General features: G+C 29.2%; 1 protein-coding gene across 1 annotated transcript; it reads left to right on the top strand.

The window, feature by feature from the left end:
- The first annotated feature begins 273 nt into the window (after nt 1-273).
- Nucleotides 274-12,648, top strand: LOC110681667 (protein NRT1/ PTR FAMILY 4.3-like). Its single transcript, XM_021857807.1, has 5 exons — nt 274-741; nt 3,378-3,595; nt 5,920-6,360; nt 9,502-9,644; nt 11,521-12,648. Exons 1-5 carry the CDS (start codon nt 585-587, stop codon nt 12,422-12,424), a joined length of 1,863 nt encoding a protein of 620 aa, XP_021713499.1. The 5' UTR covers nt 274-584; the 3' UTR covers nt 12,425-12,648.
- Nucleotides 12,649-12,989: the final 341 nt, after the last annotated feature.

The raw sequence follows: 12,989 nt of genomic DNA, 5'->3' as shown, positions 1-12,989 counted from the left end.
GAATGTGAGAGAAAAGATATAATAAAAATGTACTAATAAATTTAGGTGGGGACCATGAGAGGAGTGAGATATAATATTTTAATGTAGTTTTTTGCCAAAAAAAGAAAGTGTAATATTAAAAAAACACGACCGAAACACGGAGTATATATGAGTCAAGTTCCGTTAATGGTTCTACTATTTCCATTGACTTATAAGTCCGGAAACAACTAGCATTTGTACCATACTTGTTTCTCTGACGATTTACAGTAAAAATCGTGACATCATTTTTCAACCAACAGTCCTTTTCTTTTCCATTATTAAATATTATATTATTTTAGGAGTATTCATTCCCCTCCTTACGAAAACTCTATCTATAAATAATGGACCAACCCACAAACTCTGTCCTTCACTCAAAACTCTCCCTCCTTACTTTTCACTGATTCTCAATTAAAACATCAAAACAAAAAATACACTGAAACCCACACCCCCCTCATTCTTCATGTGCTCTCTCTCCTAACTATTGTTTTATTGCGCAACATTTTATATTGCTTTATAAATAATATTTCTATTACTTAGCTAGAGAAATATATATACGAAAGACAAAAATGGAATTAGAGAGGGGAAAATCAGTGCAGAGTAACAAGAATAATGGAGAATCAGGGATGATTATTGATGAAAATTTAAGTACTACTGTTGATTGGAGAGGCAGACCTTCTAATCTCAATAAACATGGTGGGATGCGGGCAGCTGTCTTTGTCCTTGGTATTTTTCCTATCTTCCTCAAATATAATATTAAACTCTTAATCATTTTTCAGATTTTTACTATATTTACTTATCTCTTCTTTTTCAGTATTGATCTAAAATTATAGTGATATACTTATTTATTATTTTTTTAAAAAATAAATATTTAACGTTATGCGGAGTCGTAAACTACTCCCGTTTCTCAATGATGTTCTTGTTTGTAATATTTGACTTTTTTTTAAGCAAAAATATCAAAATTTCTCTTAACCTATAAGAACAAATATAACTACGTGGATCTAGTTTGATTCGACTTGATGAGTAAATTATTTATATCATATTTTATAATTTTTGCTAGTGTGAGATTAAATATATTTGCGGCAAAGATGAGTAAAATTTTGTATCGATTTACACAGTATAATAGGAATATTCTGAAACGGATGGTGTAATCTTTCTAGAGAAGTGAATGACGGTAAACACATGTATAAAATGCAATATATACTTTCCACCGTTTCACAAATATTGTAACAATTGTTATTTTAAGAAATTTCATAAATATTGCAACATTTTCCTGTTTGCAACTTTTTTTTTTACGATTTCTATCCCCTCATCACGTGGGTCTATATATTTATTCGTATCCCCATCATTTATGTTGCAATATTATGGAAATGGAAATAGAGGCATGTGAGTGTGACAAAAATAGATAAAGCAAAATGAAAGATAAGGTGTAGATATATGCTAAAAAAAGAAAAGTGAACGAGCTAATGTAATAGTCCGTACAATCATCTTGTAAAAGCACATCAAAATGTCAATAGATACGGAGTATATATTAATAGAAGAAATTCAATTCAAGTAATTTTTTTAATTTCATCTTTCCATGTTTTTCATTGTATATGAAAAACTAATGTGTCACTTTCGAATAGAGGCTACTCACAATTATATGCAGCTAATAGCTAGTGTAAAAAAAAAAAAAAAATAAAATAAAATTTGCAAAAAAACTTTCTCTGTTTTATATTTAAAAGTCTGTTTTCTTTTTCTTTGTGGGTGTTTAAAATTAGAAGCATGTTTTTATTTTTAGATAGTACTTTTTGACAATAATACGTGTGTTTTTTATGATTATTTTTTTTTTACCTCAATTTCTAACATTTTCTCTCCATCTTTTCAATAGTTTTTAACCCCTTTTTCTTCTCTCCATCTCTCTTTAATCACATGTACATATTTGTACTCCAACCAACTTTCTTGATTTTTGTAAAAACTAAAAAAGAAAAATAATTTTTTAATTATGAAATAGAGGGAGTATCAAGATTAGAGATGATTATGATAATTACTTTATAGCTATTCAAATAAAAAGGAAAAAAAATGATAATTACTGTATAGACAACTATTATGCCAAAAATTACGGAGTACTACAGTATTTGATTCCTTATTTAATGGATTACATTGGATTATACAAATTCTTAAATGAACTTGGTTCACATTAATTTATTGTGGACCACCAACATTAGAGACAATATGATTGTAAAAAATAAAGGTCACTATATTAAAACAAAGGTTATTATGTTGAAATAAAAGTTAGTATGATATTATAAAAGCTATAAGAGGTTAATTTTTTAATGAAATTTTTAGAATAATGGTCAATATGATTATATGAATAATAAAAATCATTATGTAAAAATTAGACCACTATTCAACATAGTGTCGTACTTTAACTTCATAATAACATTAAAGACACACAAATTTAAAAAAAAAAGGTTACTATATTAAAAATAAGGTTACTATATTAAAACTAGGGGTCACTATATTGAATATAATGTCAATTACGTGTGTATAAACCTAAGGTCCACAATAATATTATTGTGAATTAGGTTCACGCAAGATTTCTGATTGGATTATACCATGAGAATTTAACAAGGTTTGAACAGCTAACTTTCACAAATTATTTACTTTATAATAAGCGAGGTCTATAAGATCGTGTCGGACCAAAAATAAAATTCAAATAAATCCACCCCCACCAATATTTTGTTATTTTGTATGGCTTAGTATAACCCAAAATAATTAAAAAGGAAAATGCCTTTTGTCTTTAAAGTTGTTTTATATGAAGGACTAATCTATTTACACCTTGGAAGAATTAATAAGGAGCGTTTTTTGTTTGAGCATGACATAAAGTTAAACAACCACTTCCGTCAAAAAAAAAAAATTAAACAACCTCAGGTTTCCAAAAATAAATAAAAAAATTAAACAACCTGAAGCTTTTCTTATGTAATAAGTCCATAAGTATAATAATTAAGGCACCAAATTTAATTTTTTTAATACGAATTTAAGTATTACCAAAATTGGCTGCTCAGGTAGCAATATTACGATGATTAAAAGAAATTATAATGAACCAAGTAATTTTCCCATTGAAAGACAGAAAAGCCTAGAGTAGTAGAGTATGTAGGCATGCGTAAAATAAGTTACAATTACTTGCTTTAAAAATTAATAAGCAAAAGCAAATGTAATTTAACTTGGTAAAATTTTTTGATGTGATATCTAAGAAATGATGAGATCAGATCCTGTTTATATTATTGTTACAAATTAATTGGTGATATTATTATTCTTAGAGCAGAAGATGGAACATTGATAAGAACTAAAAAGTTGTTTGTATTTCTAAAAAATTGCAGGATTACAAGCGTTTGAGATAATGGCAATAGCGGCAGTGGGAAACAATTTAATAACATATGTGATAAATGAGATGCATTTCCCGCTTTCAAAGGCAGCCAACATAGTTACAAATTTTATTGGCACCATTTTCCTTCTCGCTCTCTTTGGCGGCTACCTCTCCGATTCTTATCTCGGCAGCTTTTGGACCATGCTCATCTTCGGATTTGTTGAACTTTCTGTATGTCTACTCTTACCTTCTTACTCGACTTTGATATTATGTTAACAATATTCGGACATACATACACCGTATGTTTTATTAGGTATGAAGAAAGACGGTCATTGATTTCATCGTTTTATGGATGGGAAGGATCCAATTAGCGTAAAGGTTTTGAAAATAAAACAATTATGATAAACTTAAATTTCACAATGATCGTAAGTGACTATTATTTTCATCGAAAGGAACAATTATAGTAAGATTTTAACTAGGTTCGAGTATTCTATACACCATTATAATAACTAGGTTATTTGGGGGATCTACAAGTGTTATGAGATTGATTTTCATATGGCATTTTTAATATAAAGATAATAAATATCTAGGATTTGGATCAACTGGTTATCATTGCATTAAACTTTCACTAATTGCTTGTACGAATATATAATGTAAGTGGTACTAAGTCTTCTAACAATAGATGGCGAAATTTTGGCACTTTGCAAAATGCGCCCTTATTAACTACCTTCTATCGTTCTTATAGGCGTGGACCCGTTTCTCTCATTTCTTTCACTAAGCTGTAGTATCATTACAATTCTACCTTCTTAAGTCCGTCACGTCACCTTGAAAATTTATTTTTAAAAAAGTTTTATTTATTTATTCATTTTTTAAATAGGAAAAATTTGACAATTGCAGCCCAAAAATTCTTATAGATTGTTAATTACAGTTCGATTCAAGTTTTTCATTGGTTTACTGTTTACATGTCGAAAAATATTGGATTAAGGTTTACGTGTCGAAATTGTTGATTTAATAAATTGGTGATTTAAAATGGTCATTAAAGAGAGAGATTCAGAGTAAAAAAAAAAAAAAGGTGATTTTTCGCAAATTAGAATAACAGCTAATAAGTTGATTATATGAGTAACCATCATCCACAAAGTTAAACCCATTTAATCGTAATTATAGCTTTTATCACTCAATTAATATTCTTATGAATGAAGTGGTTACATGCCTACACCATTGACTATTGGTGCATGACCACATACAACAAGTATTTGTGTTAATCAATTTCTGGTTACACTATTAAAAAAAAAAAAAGTTTTAGACAAAGTTGCCCCCACTTTCGGGTTTGCTCCTTGACGCAATAAATTAATATAGATTATGTACCTAAAAAGTGATACAACTGTACTAAGCATATATATATATCCTATTATCCTACATAGGCTTTTCCAAGACATTCCAAGACAACCACAAAACTAACTTGTTAATTTCTTTTTTATTATTTATTTTTATTTTTATTTTTATTTTTTTTAGTGTTATGATATAAAGTGCAATACTATAATTGAGATTTAAGACTTTTATGTAGCGTCTTTAATATCAAATTGAATTTATTTGGGTACTAATTCTTTTGTCTCCATTATTTTTTTTTGGAAACCATTCTTTTGTCTCCATTATGATGGCGCCAAGTAAAATCTTAGAGAGTTTATACACATACAATCATTGTATGTTGTATGTGTAGGCTTTATCAATTAGTGAAACTCTATTATCATTTTGATGCAGTGTTTGAAAATTTACACTATTTAGTATTCACATGTTCCATTTGACTACGCCTATAAAATTTATTTTCTCCGTTTCTTTATAGTTGCAACATTTTTCTAAAATGGAAATGTCACAATAATTGCAACACACTATAAAGGGAAGATTTTATGATAAAAATTACACTATTATTTTCTTAAATATTGTGATAAAATGTGTGTTGTAACTCTAAAGATATGGAGGAAGTGTATGTTAGACAAAATATAGGGTCTGTTCTCATTGACTGAGCTGAGCTGAATTGAAAACTGAATTGAATTTATTAGAGCTTAATTGAACTTATTAGAGCTGAATTGAATTGAACTTATTAGAGTTGATCTGAATTGAAAACAATCGTATAAGAACAAACCCATAATCATTTGAAATTTTATTAGATTTGTCTTTTTTATATATCCAATTTATTTATATATAATTAAAGCAATGTATGAAGGGTTGAAAATATAGGTTCACAAATGAAAAAGTTAAAACGCTGCAAATCAATCATCAATTAATCAAAGCTCTAATCTCAGTGTCGGCTACATATATGAACAAAAGTGATTATTCCATATAGTCATTGACAAAATTATTCTTCTCCATCCCTTATGATCCAATGCATGCCTCATCCTCGTGCAAATCCATATACTTCATTTTCTTCCTAACTCCTTCCAACCAAACCAAGTCATTTTCGGTATTTCTCCCTCGTATAATAAAATTGTTTTCTCGTTTAAAATTCAAAAAAATAATAAGTGACCTCATTAATTTGATATATTGGCTAAAAAAACCAGGGGTTCATCTTGCTATCAGTACAAGCACACCTACCACAACTAAAGCCAGCAATGTGCAACATGCTAACACAAGACAACACTGGACAAATTTGCGAAGAAGCAAAGGGAATACAGGCTTTAATATTTTTCGTAGCACTTTACTTAGTTGCATTAGGAAGTGGATGTGTGAAGCCTAATATGATAGCTCATGGAGGTGATCAGTTCAACTCCAAGCAGTCTACCCAGCTTTCGACATATTTCAATGCAGCCTACTTCGCGTTCTCCGTTGGTGAGCTTATTGCCCTTACCGTCCTCGTTTGGGTCCAGACACATTCCGGTATGGATATCGGGTTTGGTATCTCAGCCATTGTCATGGCTATGGGGTTAATTTGCTTGGTTTCTGGCACTCTTGTTTACAAGAACAAGAGACCTCGTGGAAGCATTTTTACTCCTATTGCTCAGGTATTAATATTTGTACATGTTCATCGTTTGTGTTTTTGCACTTTTGCATGCATGTTAATTAGTGGTGGATTTATTGGGGGACATAACACGGAAACACATACCAAGTAATATATACCTATCACTTTATTCATGTAGAATTGTCTATATTTAATATTTAAATACTATAACCAAGAAACTAAAAAAGACATATGTTCCATCCATTCTATTACACTTCTCTAACTATAGTGCCACATGTCATCTTACACTATTAATTTTTTTATTACACCATTTTTTTTCATTCTTTCATTAAACTTATAATTCATCTTTCATACACACTTTATCTCTCCCCTTTAATTCAACCTTTTTCCTATTCTCTCTTTAATTTTAGCCCTTCCACCTTTTATTTAAGCCTCTTTTTCGATTAAAGTTCCAAATTTTAATTTCTTTAATTATGTTTCCGATTACATATTATACCCTATAATGACTTACTGATATTTCCTCAGTTATCTATCAATACAATTTTATATGAATAACTCGTGCATCGCACGGGCCAGAAGAGTATTTAATTATAAATGTCATACATAATATCAATCTAATTATTTAGAATATTAATGCACATGTGTGAATTATTGGGTTTAGAAAATAATATGGGTTTCTTTTATACATAATAATTGTCGCTAGATTTATAGATAAGCACAAATCAAAGTAATTGTTCTTGCATATGTACCTAATCTTGGATTTGTAAATTATATTGCACTTGTTATCGCATTATATATTTTTGAAATAGTCACATATAGCATTTTGTTATAGGTATTTATAATGATTGTAGCCAATAAACACAACCTTTAATTTAGTTATACTATGAAAAAGTACATGTTTGTTATTTTATAATTTTATTAAAAGAAATGGATATGGCTAAGGTGGCTAACATTTTTCTAATCAAACAAAAACCACAACATTTTCCATATTTCATATTACATGTGATAATAGTTCAAATATGTCGTTTTAGTTGACGAGGATGCACACAATTTGTGGCGAATTTAGTAATAGGAATATTGGTAAAGATATAAATATGTGGACACAAAACTTCTTTTTTACCTTTATATCACTTCGATCATTAGAACATTGACGGAAAATAATTTGACCTTTGACATATTTTGTTTTCAAATTTTCTAGTGCATATTATCATCAAATAATAAGGATATTACTTAGTACGTAGTACATAGTAGTATTTCTTTAATATTTGACTTTACAAAAATATAGATAAGCTAATACTACTTTTTTTTTTTTTTTTTACACAAAGCTAATACTGCCTCCAATCTACTAATTACTATAGGTTTTTAATTTATTTTTTTTAATACTTTATCCTTGGTTGTTGGTCGAAAAGGTTAAATGACAATGTGGTTGCTTAATAATTGTGGTTTATACAATTGTTGTGTGTGGTTCCCACGTATAACCTTACTTTGTCATGTTTTTATTGGCTATAATAATGGGGCCATGTTCCATTTGAATTCAATTTATATTTAACTCCTAATTTTCTTCACTTTTTAATGATGTGTCAAATTTCTAGTGGTTTGTATGTAGAGACAACATATAATGATTGTGTGTATCAGCTCTCCAAGTAATACATGTAGAGAATTGTTTATGCGTAGGCAATAATTAAGAATTTAAAGCTACAATAGGTATATTCCATTATAATTGTAACATAGTAGTTTTATAATATAATAAATTAAAACAATAAGACGTTAGTAAAATATATCTGAGGCTTTATTAAATACGTAGTATATTTTAATTTTTTTTTTCTTTTTTAAAAAAAAAATGGTATATAGTTTCCGATGATCTTGGTATCTAGGATAGAGGTCGTTGCTAAACGGATTTTTCTTATATAAATATTTAACTAAATGAGCATACTATGACATGAGTGTTGTCTACATATAAATTAAAACAAATTTCTAAGTCTATTATTTATATTCAAGTTGAGTTTATTTTGATCACATTATTGTCGGCAACGGTAGGACAACAATATAAGAAATGGCTCCATCATAAATAACGGAGTATTATATTATTGTCTATGAACTAACCAAGGTTTAATATCTTGATTGATCTTTTGATATACTTTCTATTGACGGTTCAAAGGTATTAGGATAGTCCATTAATTAAATTTGTTTAATTAGTTGGCAAATATTCTATGTTTTGGCAAATAGGAACATTCATGAACAGAAGACATGGTTTGTATTATTAATGATACTTTTTCTGTTCTTTTATTGACATATCTTTATATTTGACACAATTTACATATGTAGTATAGGTTTAATTTTGACAATGTTTGTTACTTATAATTAGGATATAACATATCAATAGGAGATATAGAATCATATTAAATGTACTTATACTCGTATTTTAAGAATTGTTTGTTACTTATCATCGTGATTAGATATATTAATATAGTGAAACATGTATGTTAACCAACATATGATTAATTTAAAAAACATGTCAAAAGAAAATGAACAGATTAAGTATTATTGTAAGTTGCCAAACAATTAATCACCTCACTCTCACTCTTTCTTTTTATTTTATGTGATGTGGTATCCTCCACTTACAAATTCTTAAATGGACCTGGTTCACACTAATTTATTGTGGACCACTAACATTAGAGAAAGTATGGTTGTTTTATTAACAAAAAAAAAAGGTCACTATAATTTTAAAAAAAGTCACTATGTTGAAATAAAAATCATTTTGGTAATATATAGGCCTAAGTGGTTATTTTTGTAATGAAATATTTTATATACTGATCAATATGAATAATAAAGGCCACTATCATAAAATTAGGGTAATAGCGTCGTATTTCAAGTTCACAATATTATTAAACGTTGTAGTAGTTTTAATAAAGGTTACTATGTTAAAAATAAGGTTAATATGTTAAAAATAATGGTCACTATATTTAATATAATGTCAATTACGTGTGTATAGACCTCGGGTCCACAATAATATTATTGTGGACCAGGTCCACGCAAGTGTTTTTGTCCTCCACTTGTGATTTTCTTACGACAATCTATTTTCGTGTTTTTATTTTTTCAATGTCAACCAAAAAACCTACACCACCTTAATAAGGTATGATTGTTTCCTTCTATCTGCCTGCCTAACTCCCCTTCATATATACAGGTATTTGTGGCCGCATTTTTAAAAAGAAAGAAAGTTTGTCCATCAGATGTAAAGGTGCTTCATGGGAATACTAATGCCAACAACCTTCATCACTATACCAGTTCCAATGCATCTGACAATCTCATTCATACAGAAAGATTCAGGTAATCCAATCCAACAAAAATGTTCATTCTTATCTTTTCTTCTCAAGTCAAAACTTGCTTTATTTCATTCATTTTTTTTTTCTTTTTTTTACTTATGCACCCAGTCACCCACTATCTAATAATAATGATTACTATGTTACAAAGTCTTAAGAGATGAGTCTAAGGAAGTGCATGCTACAGTTGATAGGAGTAATGTGTAAAGTGTAAACTATGAGACCATATAATAATAATTCCACTTGTTTTGAGGGTCTGTTTACACTGTATTGTCTTGCTTCTGAAATCATCACCACTATCTCATAATATATGCATCATATTCCCGACCTTGTTCAGGGCTAGTACTAGTACCATTACAAAAGAATGGACAGAAAAAGCGCATATTGATTGCTGTTCTCTATAAACTATTTTCGCTAGAAAACTTCGTATGTACTTTTATTTTTTGTACTCCACGTGTCTCTTATTGTTTGCACCAATCAACCCGAAAAGATTTCACATAAAGTGGCCCTATGATGTAAATGAAAGGAGAATGAATGAGTATGTACTTTCCTTTGTGTATTATTATTATTATTATTATTATTATTATTATTATTATTTTTATTGCTGTTGTAGTTGGCTTTTCTTGTGGGATAAATCTTGTTAAAAACATGTGTCATGATTATGGTTTAATTTGATTACTATTCCGTGATAAAGTTAGTGAAGACTACCTATATTTTAGTATCACTAATTTGGGCTTGAAAGTCAAAGACCTTTATCACTATTGCCACCCCAAATAATAACAAAAACTTTAATATGTCAAATGTTTTTGTGGGTTGTATCTTTTGTGTTAAGGCAACAAACTTTTTTTTGGAAATTCTATAACACCTTGGCTTATAATAGAAATTAAAAGCCACCTTCACTTGTCTCCCTTTACTCTCTAATGACGTTATAAGTTCAAACAATAATTATGACTTAAAAAAATATAGAACTAATATGTATAATTAACTATAACTTGTTAATCCTACATTCTTTCATTATAAACACATTAGTTTCTTATGTAGGTTTAATGCTAAAATTAGTCAAATAATAGGTAAAATTGGTATAAATCACCTTTTTTGTTCAACTTTTTTGAAAAAACCACCTTTTTTTTTTTTAATTTACTAAACCACCTTTAAGTACCTAAATTTTTTTATTGCACCACTCTATTTCAAATCTAACATATTGCATCTCAACCATCCACTTCCAAATCATCAACTGTAGCAAAACCTTCCCTTCAATCTCAACCACCACTTCTATAACCTCAATTTAGGGTTTGAGAATAAACAAATACTACAATTTAATTTTTTTAGCAAAATTAGGTTTGGTTTTTAAGAGTTTTACTCAATTTAGTCATGCATTTATATAGAGGGAAGGGTCAAATGTTTTTGGGGTTAAAAAATTACATGATTTAGGAGCGAAAGACACAAGTTGTGGGCCCCTTTGACGTCTCAGTTAAATTTTTCATCAAAATTTGAAATAGGGTGGTACAATCAAAGAATTTAGGTACTTAAAAGGTGGTTTAGTAAATAAAAAAACATAAAAGGTGGTTTTTTAAAAAACATTGAACAAAAAAGGTGATTTATACCAATTTTAGGTAAATAATACGAAACATTTTTTTTAAGTGTCTAACGAGATAGTTTAACTTTAATATTCTATTCAATATTATACTCTTGTGTCCCTATTAATTCAACCAATTTGATTGTATATATAATGGTTTATATATTTGTAATATAGTTAGTTTGTTGGTAGTGAAAAAAAGAGTACCTACTCAAATAAGTTTTAATTAATCTTTTTTTGTATCAAATCTTTCGTTACCAATATGTTTAAATAACTTTATTTGTGAAAAAATTGTATATTTCATCAGATTCTTAGACAAAGCATGCATCAAAGTAGAAGACGGATCAAACTACAAATCAGAAGGAGCATGGAGATTATGCACAGTTACTCAAGTAGAACAAGTGAAAATTTTAATATCATTACTTCCAATCTTTGCTTGCACAATAGTTTTCAACACAATATTAGCTCAACTACAAACATTTTCAGTCCAACAAGGAAGCCAAATGAACAATAAACTCACCAAATCTTTCAGCATTCCACCCGCTTCTCTCCAGGCCATCCCTTACATTCTCCTCCTCTTCCTCGTCCCTCTTTACGACAAATTCTTCGTCCCTTTTACGCGTAAATTCACTGGCCATGACTCCGGTCTCTCCCCTCTCCAACGCATAGGGACCGGCCTCTTCATCGCCACCTTTTCGATGGTCTCCGCTGCCCTCATGGAAAAACAAAGAAGAGACACCATGGTTCACCACCAAAAACTCCTCTCCATCTTTTACATCACACCACAATTCCTCGTTTTCGGGTTGTCCGAGATGTTAACTGCCGTAGGTCTTATTGAGTTCTTCTACAAGCAATCCTTAAAAGGGATGCAATCTTTTCTCACAGCAATGACTTATTGTTCTTACTCCTTCGGGTTTTACTTTAGCTCTGTCTTGGTTATCCTTATAAATAAGGTTACTTCCTCTTTATCCTCTACTAACAAGGGATGGTTGAGTGAGAATGACCTTAATAAAGATAGGTTGGATTTATTCTATTGGTTATTGGCTGGTCTTAGCTTCCTCAACTTCCTCAATTACCTCTTTTGGGCACATTGGTACTCCTATAACCCTTCTGTTATGGCTACCTCTCAGCAACATGTTTCGCCCGAGGACTTGAACTCTTCCAAGGTTAATGAGGATAATAGTGTTGCTCCTATTAGAAAAAAACCTTAACTTAATTAACTAGATTATGTACATTTTATAATGTTCATGATATATTATATTTCTAGCTTATATATATGTATGTAGTTGAATAACTAGTGTACTATCCTGTCAAAAAAAAAAAAAAAAAAAAAAAGAATAACTAATGTACTAAGTTTGGAGTGTATTAGGAATGAGATATACCGTTTGTGTACCCCTTCATTTCAAATATCAGGCTAATTTAAACTTCTGAAGTAGTTACAATGCTTGGTGTTTTATTATTATTATTATTATTAATGTATAATATATATAGCGTAAAAGCCAAAAGTGTTAGTAATAAAATATATATTACTATGTTAAGGAGTATATTTTAAATGAATAAGCTAAGGTCATGCTCTATGAACCTAATATTGAATTAAATTAATTATTTATGATTTCCTTGAATTCTTTTGTCCAATAGCTAAAATATAATTTTGATTAAAAATATAACTTTGGATTAAAAAACATTAATTATCACCATCGCTTTTTTTTTTTTAGTTTTTAATTAATTTATTTATTTTACAAAGTGTATTCAATGGCTACAATAAACATGTAGCCA

The sequence above is a fragment of the Chenopodium quinoa genome, unplaced genomic scaffold, assembly GCF_001683475.1.
Source record: "Chenopodium quinoa cultivar QQ74 unplaced genomic scaffold, ASM168347v1, whole genome shotgun sequence".
In the NCBI taxonomy this organism is placed as follows: Eukaryota; Viridiplantae; Streptophyta; class Magnoliopsida; order Caryophyllales; family Amaranthaceae; genus Chenopodium; species Chenopodium quinoa.
Note: the sequence above shows the minus strand (reverse complement) of the source record. Positions and strands in the feature narration are given on the sequence as shown.